Genomic DNA, 16942 nt, shown 5'->3' on the forward strand with positions numbered 1-16942 from the left:
TACCCAGGCCTAATAGATAGTCCATCATTGGCCTGATAGGTGTATGGTGTCCAAATTAGGTGTTAATTTGTCCAGTAGTTTTTGAGTTCTGTTAATCCAACAAATGAACATTACATTTTTATTTATAGAGATTGTGTCAATGTTAGATGGTGCTGAAATTTAGTTGGTGAATTCTCCACACCAGATGTTTATGATGCTTGTTGGGGGAGAAACTTTGCTCATCCTAATCAGAAGGCTTAAAGGCACCCCAACTGTGAGTGAGCCATTATTTTCCCAGGATAATCATATCTGTCCATGCAATAAAAGACTTAAGCTGTTGAAGAAAAGAATAGTTTACACTTTTAACTGGTGACTATTGGACAAACAAGCTGGGCTTAGTCCTCTGTCTAATGAATAGGTGCAATAAAATGTTTGTGTCAGACAGAAAATCACCACGGGCTTGCCCCACGGTATTGCAATGGGATATAGAACAATAAATCTTTTGGCAGTCCTGGTTTAAGGGATGACGGTTTGCTTGCTCTGCCTTCCCGGGCTATTTGCAGAAGCCCAAAGAGCTCACCGTTGTTGTCCACTCTGTAAAGAGATGATGACATCAAGAGGCCGGGTCACAAACATGAGTTTATAGGTGTCACCCTTTACTTTGCAACATGGGGAGGAGAGAAGGGATAATTTCAGTATGATCTTCTGACCCCCTCCCCAACAAGTTTACAGCCTTCTCTCTTTTTCTTTCTCTGCTTCATAGCACCTCATCAGCCTGGAGTTAATCATTTCTCTGTCCTTATCAGTCAGGAGTTCTTATCTCTCTCTCTTTTTTTTCTTTTTGCTGTCATTTTATAACAGGGTCTTCTTATCAACTTGGGTGGAATCATGTGGCCAAGCCAAGCCTATCCCAGCTCCCGATTCTTCTGATTAGAGACCATCGTGAAATGCTATGGCTGGTTTACCGAGGGTCACTAATGCTGGAAAGGGGACAGAGTCCATTGAAAGAGAGCCCTGTTACTTTCTGAATTGTTGGATGTGTGTGTGTGTGCGCTCACACACACATGCTGTTGATGGGCTACTCCCTGACTTTCACTGAAGGTTACTGTAGCCTCTATCCCAAGGCCAGAGAAGTTTACAAGCCTCACCTTTTGCTGTGCTCAATGCTGTATACCTGTAACCAAAGGGCACTATATATTTCCGCTTAATTATGTCTTCTGCTTCGGATACCAGTAACACGCCGGAACCTATAAAACATGGGCTTCTTCCAAGCGGTAAGTAAAAACTTTTTTTCTTACCCTTTGGAAAATGATGCTTCGGTGAATCAAAGTTGAGCCGTGTCATACTAAAATCACACTTCACACTAATTATATCATTTATGCTTTGAAAGTAAATATATGTATATATAAATTGTAAGCAAATCGAAAACCACAAAGAAAAAGACACTGAAAAGTGAATTAGTGAGATTTTCTACAGATGTCGTATATTTATTTACATCACGATGTAACCCATACGAAGTACTTTGAAGTTCCGTTTCTTTCAATCATGTGCTTATATCTCTTGCGTTGAGTAAGCAGGACTTTCAAGTGTTTTAACTGAGACTAAATTATGCCTATCAAGAGAATTGTAAAATGCTGATGTAAAAACAGACACTTTTAATTATGACATTTGTGTAATGCATTTTCAGTGGTGTACGGATAGACTGAAAATTAGGCCACACAGCTGTATAAAATCCACATTGAACTGGATTATATGGCAGTGTGGACTCAGATAACCCAGTTCAAAGTAGATATTGTGGATTATCTGCTTTGATATTCTGGGTGACCTTCCAGACAGGCACTATAACCCAGAATCTGATCCTGAATTTTTATTATTATTATTATTATTATTATTATTATTATTATTATCTTTATTTGTACCCCGCTAGCATCTCCCGAAGGACTCGATGCGGCTTACAAAGGCCAAGGTCTTGATAAAACAACAATATAATTTTCTGTTTTAAGTGGATTATATGAGTCCACACTGCCAAATAATCTGGGGTAAACAGAAAAGCAGGAATTGATGGAACGGAATGGACATTCGGAACTCTGAACACTGAGCATGAGATTGTTTACTAGTACATTATGTATTGATGTTTTTAATCTGTTAATTTGTTTAAATTGTTTTATGTATGTTTGTATAATTGCCATAGGCATCGAATTGTGCCTTCGTTGTAAGCCGCCCTGAATCATGTGATCTTTTAAAATTCAATCAAGGGCAAATATGCATTTATTTATTATTTATTTCATGAATTTCTTCAGATGCTATTAATAATAAAGCAATTCTTTCAGCTGATGTAATACAAATGGGAATTAAAAAAACTAGAACAAGGCAGTTCCATAGGATTTTAATCCAACATTTCATAGTATCCAACATATTGGTCTATCCCAGGAGTCCTCAAACTAAGGCCCGAGGGCCGAATACGGCCCTCCAAGGTAATTTACCCGGCCCTCGCTCAGGGTCAACCTAAGTGTGAAATGACTTGAAAGCACACAACAACAACAACAATAGTCCTATCTCATCAGCCAAAAGCAGGCCCACACTTCCCATTGAAATACTAATAAGTTTATATTTGTTAAAATTGTTCTTAATGTTAATTATTGTATTATTTTCAAGTGTTTTTTGCACTACAAATAATATATGTGCAGTGTGCATAGGAATTCATTCATTTTTTTTCAAATTATAATCCGGCCCTCCAACAGTTTGAGGGACTGTGACCTGGCCCTCTGTTTATAAAGTTTGTGGACTCCTGGTCTATCCAATCATTCAAGCCATTTGTTTATCTCTGCTGCTTTTTGGCTAAGAGCTATTTTGCTACCATGTTTTGTGTCCCTCTTTAACACTTTTTCCAATGAAATTTCTCAATGCTGACGTTTCCAGAACAAATCAATACTGGACGTTGGATAAATTCAGATTAACACATCCACAGAGACACTCTGTCCATTAGGATGAAGATTTGCTTCTTCTCTTGATTTAAAAACATGTGGCTATCTGTTAGCTTTGCTTCTACTACCAAAAAACCCGCACAAATTTTACAATATTTTTAAGCCGGGGGGGGGGGGGGGGGGAGACTTATCCTATTGATATCAAGGCAGGCCCGTAGCCAGGATTTCATTTCGGGGGGCTGAATTTTTTTCAGGGGGGGGTTCGGGGGGGCTGAGTTTTGGGGGGGGCTGAGTCTGAGTGAAAGAGGGTCTACCCTAGCAAACCTTTTGTATCATTACCCCAATACCCCCATGCATATGGGATATATTGAGTATGGTGATGAGATCATGATATGAATAGACATAACAGTTTAAATAATGCACCAGTAAGGCCTTTTTGCGAACCACCATGAGAATTTGGGGGGGGGGGGGGAGCTGAAGCCCCTTAAGCCCCCCCCCCCCCCCCCCCCCCCCCGGATACATGCCTGGCATAGCCAGAGAATGGAAAAATAAAGATACAGCAACTTTTAACTCTTGGATTAATAAGGCCATGGACATAAGGAATATGGACTTGTTGACTCAGAAACTAAGACATAATAGAGTAACAACTAATAATACGGACTGGAACAAATTTATTAACTTAAAAAAACATAATTACAAATACATGCCTGTATCAAGGGTAAAACTGTTGAGAATTTTCCATTTGCTAATCACTTGATTATGGATGACGTTATTAAAAACACAAAAAAGTAGCCAAAATTGGCATGTTAAGAAGATCTTTCGGCATAAGTTTGCAATACTAAATGCACCATTCAATGAACACTTACTTCTATTATCATATGTATAAGACTATGTTGTTAGTTTTTACCCTACTTCAAGGAAACTTGTGAGTTTTTTTAAAGCTATCTTATCTTGCAAATCTAGAAACACTTATGAGGGCCCTTCCACACAGCCATATATCCCAGAATATCAAGGCAGGAAATCCCACATTACCTGCTTTGAACTGGAATATACGGCAGTGTGGGTTCAGATAACCCAGTTCAAAGCAGCAGATATTGTGAGATTTTCTTCCTAGATATTCTGGGTTACATGGCTGTGTGGAAGGGCCCTTACATGTAAACTCCACTGGACACCATAAGACTTCATAAATGTAAATATAACGGTCCTTTTGGAAGCATTACAAACTTCAGTGTGCTTCTTACAGAAGAAAAACCAAGGTGTATTCTACTAAAGAAGGACTTGTTTAGTAGAATACAAACACAGACAAACCAAAAAGAAAACTGGCTCTTTAAAAGAAAACCCTCAACTCAAGAAATAATCTTAGTTTAAGGGTTTTACAGGGAACAGAGTTCCTTTATGTTCTCCTACTGGGTTTGATCCACCATGCTTTTAAAATTTATTTCCAGCACTAACTACATTGTATTGTCGAAGGCTTTCATAGCTGGAATCACTAGGTTCTTGTGGGTTTTTTCAGGCTATAGAGCAGGCATGGGGAACGTTCGGCCCTCCAGGTGTGGTGGACTTCAACTCCCACAATTCCTTGAGGCTCGGCATTTGCCCCAAAGGCTTACCTTGGCCCAAGGAATTGTGGGAGTTGAAGTCCACCACACCTGGAGGGCCGAAGGTTCCTGACCCCTGCTATAGAGCCATGTTCTAGAGGCATTTCTCTGGACGTTTCGCCTGCATCTATGGCAAGCATCCTCAGAGGTTGTGAGGTCTGTCACAACCTCTGACCTCACAACCTCTGAGGATGCTTGCCATAGATGCAGGCGAAACGTCTGGAGAAATGCCTCTAGAACATGGCTCTATAGCCCGAAAAAACCCACAAGAACCTACTAACTACATTTCTATGAAAACGACAGTTCTACAACTATTTTTGCCTTCTTGTTTCTTTTTTTTTTTGGGGGGGGGGGTGTCAAGAGCGACTTGAGAAACTACAAGTCACTTCTGGTGTGAGAAAATTGGCCGTCTGCAGGACGTCGCACAGGGGATGTAAGGTTGTTTTGATGTTTTACCATCCTTTATTTATTTAGAAGTTTTCTATACCGGCCTTCTCACCTCAAACGAGAGACTCAGGTCGGTTTACAGCATATATGCAATACAATAATATATAAGTACAACATATATCCTTGTGGGAGGCTTCTCTCATGTCCCCGCATGGCAAGCTGGAGCTGACAGAAGGAGCTCATCCACACTCCCCCGGATTCAAACCTGCAACCTGTCGGTCTTCAGTCCTGCTGGCACAAGGGTTTAACCAATTGTGCCACTGAGGGCTCTTTCTCCTTCCTGTATTCTCATGAGAATGAGAAGAAATTGTACTTTCTCCTCTTACTCATACTTTATTACTAGCAGCATAGTAATTGGAATGAAACTCATAAAATGTAGTACATTCTTCTTTATATAGATGCACACCTCAGTCCTAGGCCTGTTTATTCAGACAAAAGCCAAACAGAGCTGGATGAGCATGCTTATGCTCATGCCGCACAGAGATTTTGCGAAAAGAAAAAGAGAGAGACAATCCACACCACAACCATCTGTAACAGGGGTCTCCAAACTAAAGCCTGCAAGCGAAATGCATCCCTCCAAAGTAACTTGGATTGGTTTTTTCATGTGATTTTTTTGCACTACCAATAAGATATGTGCAATGTGCATAGGAATTTGTTCATATCATTTTCAAGCTATAGTCCAGCACTTCAATAGTCTGAGGAACTCCAAACCAGCCTTCAACTTAAGAGGTTTGTGGATCCCTGATCTACAGAGTCTATGGCAGGAGTCCTCAAACTAAGGTCCAGGGGCCGGATACGGCCCTCCAAGGTCGTTTACCCGGCCCTTGCTCAGGGTCAACCTAAGTCTGAAACTACTTGAAAGCACATAACAACAACAACAACAACAACAACAATCCTATCTCATCAGGCAAAAGCAGGCCCACACTTCCTACTGAAATACTAATAAATTTACATTTCTCAGTTCTTGTGGGTTTTTTCGGGCTATATGGCCATGTTCTAGAGGCATTTCTCCTCTAGAAATGCCTCTAGAACATGGCCATATAGCCCGAAAAAACCCACAAGAACTGAGTGATTCCAGCCATGAAAGCCTTCGACAATAAATTTACATTTGTTAAAATTGTGCTTCATTTTAATTATTGTACTGTTTTAAGTGTTTTTTGCACTACAAATAAGGTATGTGCAGTGTGCATAGGAATTCATTCATTTTTTTTTTCAAATTATAATCCGGCCCTCCAACAGTTTGAGGGACTGTGACGTGGCCCTCTGTTTAAAAAGTTTGAGGACCCTTGGTCTATGGTATGCAGAATTTACATATGCAAAAATGAGCAACCGTGTTGACTGTACACAATAATAATAATAATAATAATAATAATAATAATAATCCTTTATTTGTACCCCGCTACCATCTCCCGAAGGACTCTGTGCAGCTTACAAGAGGCTGAGCCCAAATACAATACAAATATACACACTTTCAAATGCTCTGTGCAAAGTCTGGGTGTCATTTATTTTTGTAGTTATAACGTGTGTCTCCATCTCTAAATACTTAAATAGTTACGTCGTAAATCTGTTATGTGTTTTTAGAGTTTTATTGTTTTGCTTGATGTTTTATTATTTGCTTGTGAGTTTTACTGTTATATTTGTATGTTGCTGTTGTTGGCGGCCTTGGCCTTTGTAAGCCGCAAGAAATCCTTCGGGAGATTTTGCGGGGTATAAATAAAGTTAATAATAATAATAAATAATAATAATGTGTGTTTAAATGCAGGGCCATCGGCAGAGTGAGGCACCTGCTTCAGGCAACAGATATTGAGTATCATGAAAAAACTAAGTTTTGCCTCCTGTGTCATAAGAGTATTATAAATCAGGGGTCCTCAAAGTTTTTAAACAGAGGGCCAGGTCACAGTCCCTCAAACTGTTGGAGGGCTGGATTATAATTTGAAAAATACATGAATGAATTCCTAAGCACACTGCACATATCTTATTTGTAGTGAAAAAAAACACTTAAAAACAATACAATAATTAAAATGAAGAACAATTTTAACAAATATAAACTTATTAGTATTTCAATGGGAAGTGTGGGCCTGCTTTTGGCTGATGAGATAGGATTGTTGTTGTTGTTGTGTGCATTCAAGAGCAAGGGCCAGGTAAATGACCTTGGAGGGCCGTATCCGGCCCCCGGACATTAGTTTGAGGACCCCTGGTCCAGATTATCAGAGCACATAATCCACATGGCAGTCTTTGGCTGATGAGATAGATTGTTGTTGCTGTTGTTGTGTGCTTTCAAGTCGTTTCAGACTTAGGTTGACCCTGAGCGAGGGTCGGGTAAATGACCTTGGAGGGCTGTATTCGGCCCCCGGGCCTTAGTTTGAGGACCCCTGTTATAAATGAACACATAACAGCAGAAGTTGCTACAGATCGTAGCGTGAACTGTCCTCTACTCAAAACTACCATTCAACATAGTCACCATCAATTTGCACATATTTGTGCCATCATTTAACCCAGGCATCAAAACCATTTAGGAAAAAATCAGGGTTTTGCTTTATGACCCATAATTTTAAAGCTGTTTTAAAGCCCTAATTTGGCCCCTTCTGACTTTTACCTGTTTGGACCATTGAAAGACAACCTATGTGGTTTCAGATTCAATGACTTGAATGATGTTTAAACAGCTTTAAAATCATGGGGTCACAAAGCAAAATTTCCAAAATGGTTGATGCCTAGGTTAAATGATGGTGCAAATGTATACAAATTCATGGTGACTATGTTGAATGGTAGTTTTGTGTAGAGGATAGTTCAGGCTATGATCTGTAGCAACTTCTGCTGTTATATGTTCATTTATAACGTTTTTATGACACAGGAGGCAAAACTTTTTGACCCACCCATGTTTTTGTGTATATATATATATATATATATATATATATATATTTACTGCCAGAGAAAGAGGTTGTTATGGGATTTTAATTTTGGGGGGTATTGAAAACGGTTGCTTAGCCTTGTGAACTATGCAGTGACATGATTTGTTATTTGGTCTCAGGCAGCAAAATGTTTTCCGCAACCACAACCTTATTAGGGTGCTATTTATAATAAGTGAGTTCAGGGCTATGGCTAAGGGGAGGGCAAAATACAAATTAAAATTATGCCCCCTCAATATTTTTTTTCTTCAAATTTCTAGCCTTGCAGTAACTTTCAACTTCAGGATACCCATTTCAAAGAGTATCCAAAGAAAAAGAAGCAGGCCAAGTGACCAAGCAGATGCAAATGCAGAAAATACAAGAATCTACATGTGAATAGTTTTGTGTGTTGCATAATCTAGATAGAAATTTGCAGACTGGAGGAAATTTTCATTGAGGAAAAAATGTTCTCCTTTTGGCCCCATCACAGTTTCACTAGGGTGAACTTTAATGTGGATTTTCTGCTTTGATAACCTGGAATTTCTGGCAGTATAGACGTTTCAAGCTGCATTATATGGTCAGTGTAGACTCATATAATGCCATTTCAAAGTGCATTGTATGGCAGTATAGGTGGGGATTAGCCCAATGAAGTGGTAAAAATGTAGGCTCTCCTTTCAAATTTGTTGACAATGGCCTATAGTTAATAACCATAAATATTTTGGATTGAACTCTTCTCTGAGGATTGGTTTTTCTGTGATCACCATCAGAGGAAATATGCAAAAAATTATTTCTGATCATCAAAGGAAAACTTTCATACCAATTTACACAGATAATTCACTACATCAAGCAAAGGTGGAAATGATATCTCACTGTCAGATATACACCTGTAATAATATCAGACCTTGGACTTTATCTCTTGAAGGTGGCAAACCGGCATTGAGCCACCACATTGCCAGTCAACACAACTCCCCACAAGAAATTCATTCCCTGAAATTGACGGGATAACTTGTCAATAGCGATTGCACCATCTTCCCATCACTTATCTGCTGCAATGGGCCTGTTCCACTTTCGTGCAAGCATGCTAGCAGTGGGGTGACATCAGGGGGGAAATATTACTATAATCACTTTTGCAGCTTTATAAAATGTGTTTTGATATCACAGGGTCTTCGATCTGTTTAGTTATGTTGTCATGATTTTGCAATACCTATCTGATTCACTTTTAAACAAACAAGTTGAATCTGAGCCTCAGTTCTCAGAATGTTACCCGGTTTGTTTGCTAAGTCAGTTTAGAGGTGGATCCGCTAAGCATATTGTTTGCCTGCAGAAGAGCTGTCCCTACTGTTAGGCAAAGTGAATCATAGAATCAAAGAATTAAAGAGTTGGAAGAGACCTCATGGGCCATCCAGTCCAACCCCCTGCCAAGAAGCAGGAATATTGCATTCAAATCACCCCTGACAGATGGCAGCCCAGCCTCTGTTTAAAAGCTTCCAAAGAAGGAGCCTCCACCACACTCCAGGACAGAGAGTTCCACTGCTGAACGGCTCTCACAGTCAGGAAGTTCTTCCTCATGTTCAGATATGGAATCTACTTTCTTGTAGTTTGAAGCCATTGTTTCACGTCCTAGTCTCCAGGGAAGCAGAAAACAAGCTTGCTCCCTCCTCCCTGCTTCCTCTCACATATTTATACATGGCTATCATATCTCCTCTCAGCCTTCTCTTCTTCAGGCTAAACATGCCCAGCTCTTTAAGCCGCTCCTCATAGGGCTTGTTCTCCAGACCCTTGATCATTTTAGTCGCCCTCCTCTGGACACATTCCAGCCTGTCAATATCTCTCTTGAATTGTGGTGACCAGAATTGGACACAATATTCCAGGTGTGGTCTAACCAAAGCGGAATAGAGGGGTAGCATTACTTCCCTAGATCTAGACACTATGCTCCTATTGATGCAAGCCAAAATCCCATTGGCTTTTTTTGCCGCCACATCACATTGTTGGCTCATGTTTAACTTGTTGAAGCAGCTATATGAAGCAACTGATTTGGAGTGTCATGAAAAGGCAACACATTGTTTTTCATTTAATATCCTATTATTATATTCTTGCTTCCATGCACATGTGATTGACTGCCTCAGATGCTAAAACAGCATTTCTCAACCTGGGGGTCGGGACCCCTCGGGGGGTTACAAGGGGATGTCAGAGGGGTCGCCAAAAACCATTACAAAACACAGCATTTTCTGTTGATTGTTGGGATTCTATGTGGGAAGTTGAGCCCAATTCTATCATTGGTTGGGTTCTTTGATTGTTGATGGACTATAAATCTCAGCAACTACAACTCCTAAATGTCAAGGTCTAATTTCCCCAAACTCCACCAGTGTTCATATTTAGGCATATTGCGTATTCATGCCATGTTTGGTCTAGATCCATCATTGCTTGAGTCCACAGAGCTCTCTGCATGTAGGTGAACTACAACTCCAAAGCTCAAGGTCAATGCCAACCAAACTCTTCCAGGATTTTCTGTTGGTCATGGGAGTTCTGTGTGCCCTGTTTGGTTCAATTCCATCATTGATAGAGTTCAGAATGCTCTTTTGATTGAAGGTTAACTATAAATCCCAGAAACTACAACTCCCAAATGACAAAATCAATCTCCCCCCCAACCCACCAAATTTGGGCGTATTGAGTATTTGTGCCAAATTTGGTCCGATGAATGAAAATTCATCCTGCACAGGCATGTAGCCGGGAGGGGGGGGGGTCGAGGGGCTTCACCCCCCCCCCCCCCCAAATTCTCATGGTGGTCCACGAGAAGGCCTTACTGGTGCATTATTTAAACTGTTATGTTTATTCATATCATGATCTGATCACCATACTCAATATATCCCATATGCATGGGGGTATTGGGGTAATGATACAAAAGGTTTGCTAGGGTAGACCCGCTATCCCTCAGACTCAGCCCCCCCCCCCAAATCAAACTCAGCCCCCCCCCCCAATCAAAATCCTGGCTACGGGCCTGATCCTGCATATCAGATATTTACATTACAATTCATAACAGTAACAAAATTACAGTTGTGAAGTAGCAATGAATATAATGTTATAGTTGGGGGTCACCACAACATGAGGAACTCTATTAAGGGGTCACAGCATTGGGAATATTGAGAAATACTGTACTAAAACAACCTAGTGATTCTGAAATCTTAGACATTTTGGTGTAAGGAGTAAACACATAGGCTTTCACACCAATGCCTTGTGCCACAACCTTTTATATACGGCTCCGGCCCAGTGTACCTGTCTGAACGTATCTCCTTCTGTGTCCCACCTCAGAGTTTAAGATCTTCGGGAGAGGCCCTGCTCTCGGCCCCGCCTCTATCACAAGTGAGGCTGGTGGGGATGAGGGACAGGGCCTTCTCGGTGGTGGCCCCTCACCTGTGGAATTCACTCCCGAGGGAAATTAGGTCATCAACATCCCTCCTCTCCTTCAGAAGGAAGCTGAAAACATGGATATGGGACCAGGCCTTTGGGTAATCTGGCAGACTGACAAGATAATGACGACCAGAAATTGGAAAGGACTATGGTAATGCTGAATGGACTTACGGATATTAGAACTCGGTGAACGTTGGCCACTAGATTGGCTTTTAATTGTTTAATTGTTATTGTTTTAATTGATTTTTTTAACTACTGTGGTTATTGCTGTTATGTAATTTATTTGTTGAATTGTTGGCATCGAATTGTGCTGGTGTAAGCCGCCCTGAGTCCCTCCTCGGGGGTTGAGAAGGGCGGGGTAGACGTGACCGAAATAAATAAATATCAGTAACTCTGTTGTTAGACATTCTAGCTTTTTCCTACAATTCCTCATTTATATCCCAGGATAGTATAATTTTGACCTAAATAATCAGAAGCCTTTGAGGTTCTTGTCTCAGTTTCAGTGCTCAGGAGAAACCATAGCAGGTCGTATCAACCTTGCATTTTTGGACCCTATCACACTACATTGTTATAATACTATCATTCCATTTTAAATGCCACGGAAACTCTGTGGCATGCAGAGGTTTGCAGTTTAATGAGGACCAAGATTTCTAAATGCCCCTCCCTAAACTGCAAATCTCAGAACTCCATAAAATGTTGCCATGGCAATTAAAGTGAAATAATAGCCCTATAACAATGCAACATGGTAACGCCCTTTGCTTATTTGTTATTTCAGTACTAGTTGAGATGACAGCTAAACTGAGTGCAAAAGTGTCCTCAAACTGCTACATTTGTGCATACATATGTGTCATCAAAATCTGTCTAAAGAAAAGACAGATTTTCTGTTGATGTCGTAAAAGCTGATTATGGTTCTATTATTTTCCATGCAAGACCAGTGTTTATGTGACTCAGTTCCTGCTGCCATTACTACACTGCCATATAATCCAGTTCGAAGGAGATAATCTGGATTTTATATGGCAGTGTAGAAGGGGCCAAGAGCCCTGGTCATTCATAGTCCTGCTCGGGTCTTGAAAACTGGGGGGCAATTATTTCCTTGATGAAGTCTATCCATCTGGATTGAGATCTTCCCCTTTTCCTACTGCATTCTACCTTACCAAGGAAGGTTTGTGCTTCTTTTCTCTGCAAGGCTATATTTTCTAATGAGTCAGGTTTTCATGTGATATATCCAAAGAAGGACAGTCTCAATTTTGTCATCTTAGTTTCTAGAGCAGTGTTTCTCAACCTGGGGGTCGGGACCCCTGAAGGCGTCGCAAAGGAGTGTCAGAGGGGTCGCCAAAGACCATCAGAAAACACAGTATTTTCTGATGGTCATGGGGATTCCATATGGGAAGTTTGAGCCAATTCTATCATTGGTGGAGTTCAGAATGTTCTTTGATTGTAATGAACTATAAAACCCAGCAACTACAACTCCCAAAAGTCAAGGTCTATTTTCCCCAAATTCCACCAGTGTTCACATTTGTTCACATATGGGAAGTTTGAGCCAATTCTATTGTTGGTGGAGTTCAGAATGTTCTTTGATTGTAATGAACTATAAATCCCAGCAACTAAACTCCCCAAAAGTCAAGGTCTATTTTCCCCAAGCTCCACCAGTGGTCACATTTGCGCATATTGAGTATTTGTGCCAAATTTTGTCCAGATCAACCATTGTGTGAGTCCACAGTGCTCTCTGGATATAGGTGACCTACAACTTCCAAACTCAAGGTCAATACCCACCAAACCCAGTGTTTTCCGTTGGTCATGGGAGTTCCTTGTTGCAAATTAGGTTCAAATCCATCACTGGTGGAGTTCATAATGCTCTTTGATTATAGGTGAACTATAAATCCCAGCAACTACAACTCCCAAATTACAAAATCAATCCTCCCCTAACCCCACTAGCATTTACACGTGATTGCATTGGGTATTTGTGCCCAGTTTGGTCCAGTGAATGTAAATACATCTTGCATATCTGATATTTACATTCTGATTTATAACAGTAGTAAAATGACTGTTATGAAGTAGCAACGAAAACAATATTATGGTTTGGGGTCACCACAACATGGCGGACTGTATTAAGGGGTCATGGCATTAGGAAGGTTGAGAACCACTGTTCTAGAGAGAGTTCAAGTACCTATTCATTTTCTATCAACTTTCTTCACTGCCCAGCTTTCACAACCACAGATAGAAGTGAGCAATATTGATACCCACTGACTTCAACCATTCTTTCTCTTGTTGGACTGGCAGCCAAATGTTTGAAAAGTGGAGAGGGATTGGCTGGTGTCTGCTGGAACAGCACCTTGGTTTATTCAATGTTCAATGTCAGGCCGAGCTTCTCGTATGCTTTTGCAAATGTGTTTAGGGTGGCTTGTAGATCTTCTTCTGAATGCGCACAGATGACGTTGTCATCAGCAGACAACTATAGTATATATACTATATAGTGTATAGTATAGTATAGTATAGTAGTATATAGTATATAGACAACTTTGTTGTTCATTCGTTCAGTCGTCTCCGACTCTTCATAACCTCATGGACCAGCCCACGCCAGAGCTCCCTGTCGGCCGTCACCACCCCCAGCTCCTTCAAGGTCAGTCCAGTCACTTCAAGGATGCCATCCATCCATCTTGCCCTTGGTCGGCCCCTCTTCCTTTTGCCTTCCACTTTCCCCAGCATAATTGTCTTCTCTAGGCTTTCCTGTCTCCTCATGATGTGGCCAAAGTACTTCAACTTTGTCTCTACTATCCTTCCCTCCAGTGAGCAGCAGGGCTTTATTTCCTGGAGGATGGACTGGTTGGATCTTCTCGCAGTCCAAGGCACTCTCAGAACTTTCCTCCAACACCACAGCTCAAAAGCATCTATCTTCTTTCACTCAGCCTTCCCTAAGGTCCAGCTCTCACATCCGTAGGTTACTACAGGGAATACCATGGCTTTGACTAGGCGGATCTTTGTTGCCAGTGTGATGTCTCTACTCTTTACTATTTTATCGAGACTGGACATTGCTCTCCTCCCAAGAAGTAAGCGTCTTCTGATTTCCTGGCTACAGTCTGCATCTGCAGTAATCTTTGCACCTAGAAATACAAAGTCTGTCACGGCCTCCACATTTTCTCTATTTTCCAGTTGTCAATCATTCTTGTTGCCATAATCTTGGTTTTTTTGATGTTTAGCTGCAACCCAGCTTTTGCGCTTTCTTCTTTCACCTTGATTAGAAGGCTCCTCAGCTCCTCCTCGCTTTCGGCCATCAGAGTGGTGTCATCTGCATATCTGGGGTTGTTAATGTTTCTTCCAGCAATTTTCACCCCAGCTTTGCATTCATCAAGCCCCGCACATTGCATGATGTGTTCTGCATACAAGTTAAAAAGGTTGGGTGAGAGTATGCAGCCTTGCCGTATGCCTTTCCCAATCTTGAACCAGTCTGTTGTTCCATGGTCAGTTCTTACTGTTGCTCCTTGGTCCTTGTACAGATTCCTCAGGAGAGAGATAGACAACTATAGTATAGTATAGTATATAGATAGAACTATAGTTGGGATGGACATGATAGAAGATATGTATTCACTCATCAAAGGCATGCCAGAAGAGCCAGGTTTTTAGGTCTTTCTTAAAGGCCTAAAGAATCAGCTGTCTGGACTTTATATTATCTAACATAGGTGTAGTCTTCCAGATGTGGTGGATGGCAACCCCCAGCAATCTTAGCCTGTAAAGCATCTAGAGAGTTGTATGTTACCCATCCTAATGTAATGACTCAGCCCAGCTGCCTATTAACTTGAGGTGTCTCTGGACCAAATTGGCACTGCTTTCCAAAAAAGAAAGCTTATTCTCCTTGCTTTTCTTGATGCTTGTTTGTGAGTGACGGTAGGTGAAGAGGCAACAACAGAAAAGAAGACAGGAGGCAGGGATAGGAGACTCCAAGAACTGGTCAGTGGACACTTCCCAGAGTATGGACTTTAGCAAGTACTCTTCCATACCACCCTTAATATCTTTTCCAAAAATGTACCTAAGAACTGCACCTGCTGGAGATAAATCTCTATTAATTTCTTTTCATAGAATCATAGAATCAAAGCGTTGGAAGAGACCTTATGGGCCATCCAGTCCAACCCCCTGCCAAGAAGCAGGAATATTGCATTCAAATCACCCCCGACAGATGGCCATCAGCCTCTGTTTAAAAGCTTCCAAAGAAGGATCCTCCACCACACTCTGAGGCAGAGAGTTCCACTTCTGAACAGCTCTCACAGTCAGGAAGTTCTTCCTCATGTTCAGATGGAATCTCCTTTCTTGTGGTTTGAAACCATTTTTCCGTGTCCTAGTCTCCAGGGAAGCAGAAAACAAGCTTGCTCCTCCCTGTGGTTTCCTCTCACATATTTATACATGGCTATCATATCTCCTCTCAGCCTTCTCTTCTTCAGGTTAAACATGCCCAGCTCCTTAAGCCACTCCTCATAGGGCTTGTTCTCCAGACCCTTGATCATTTTAGTCACCCTCGTTTTTCTTGCCAAAGTGGAGTATCTTGCATTTGTCCCTTTTGAACTTCATTTTGTTAGTTTCGGCCCATCTCTCTAATCTGTCAAGATCGTTTTGAATTCTGCTCCTGTCTTCTGGAGTATTGGCTATCCCTCCCAATTTGGTATCATCTGCAAACTTGATGATCATGCCTTCTAGCCCTTCATCTAAGTCATTAATAAAGATGTTGAACAGGACCGGGCCCAGGACGGAACCCTGCGGCACTCCACTTGTCACTGGATGCTTCATCTCTTGTTTCTGTATAAAACTTGTGACAGTGGCCCCACAGCAGTGAGAAAAGATATTGCAATTCTCCAGCAGTCAGCTGAAGTTCAGAAGCTATTTTTTTATAGGGGTCCCAATAAAATCACTTTCTGGACTGTATTTCTTTCCCTCGCCCCTTATAAAAACACAAGCTTCCTGATACTATAAAGTTTAGGAGTTTGGTATGTTTGACAAAAGGGGTGAACAAGGGTAGTAACCTGAAAAACTGGCCTAGCTAGGAATTGAGAATGGGGCACCTGTGACTCCCCAGCTGTGAAATTCTGCAGTTTGTATAAGCTTTTATTGCCATCGCCTAATACTGAAGCATCAGTCGGTACAGAAAGCTCTCCACACCACAGATTAGAAATGTTACTCTTTTTTGTTGACTGTGAGAATCCTCCCCTTGAGCAATTCTATGAGTCATTGCTTCAAAAAAGTGATTTTTCAAAGCACCAACCTATTCAAAGAGCAATAGAGGAGAACTGCAACTACAAGGAATTTAGACTGTTAGCTTCTTGGGAGAAGGACCTGCCTTATATTTATTTGCTTCAAAATGCATCCCTTTTCTTTTCCCCCAAATGGATTCAACTTTGACCTAAACAGAAATTTTAGACTGGGCCTGTTGAATCGTGAGAACATAGTAACTCAATATTTGCCTTAACTCCATTGCTTAAATGGAACCAACAGTTAGATCTTGGCATCTGATCTTGGCAGCTAAGTAGAGTGAACTTTGGTTAGTATTTGAATGGGAAATGGTCGATGAATACCAGGGGCTGTATTGGCAAAGCCCAATGAGATTCATGGGATTGCTGTTAGTTAGCATCCCACTTCAAAGGACATGTGCAGAGAGAAATTGGGAATGAGCTGCTTTTTTAACTCCCTGTGAGACCTATGGAGTAAACAGAATACT

At 41.1% G+C, this 16942-nt stretch overlaps 1 protein-coding gene across 1 annotated transcript in view; it reads left to right on the forward strand.

Moving 5' to 3' along the window:
- Window positions 1–957: 957 nt before the first annotated feature.
- Window positions 958–16942, forward strand: part of NR5A2 (nuclear receptor subfamily 5 group A member 2) — a 196357-nt gene continuing 180372 nt past the window's right edge. The window contains exon 1 of the mRNA XM_060774569.2: window positions 958–1253. Coding sequence (XP_060630552.1) covers window positions 1190–1253 — 64 coding nt within the window. The 5' untranslated portion in view covers window positions 958–1189. The remainder of the gene's footprint in view (window positions 1254–16942) is intronic.

Source organism: Anolis sagrei, chromosome 4, assembly GCF_037176765.1.
Source record: "Anolis sagrei isolate rAnoSag1 chromosome 4, rAnoSag1.mat, whole genome shotgun sequence".
In the NCBI taxonomy this organism is placed as follows: Eukaryota; Metazoa; Chordata; class Lepidosauria; order Squamata; family Dactyloidae; genus Anolis; species Anolis sagrei.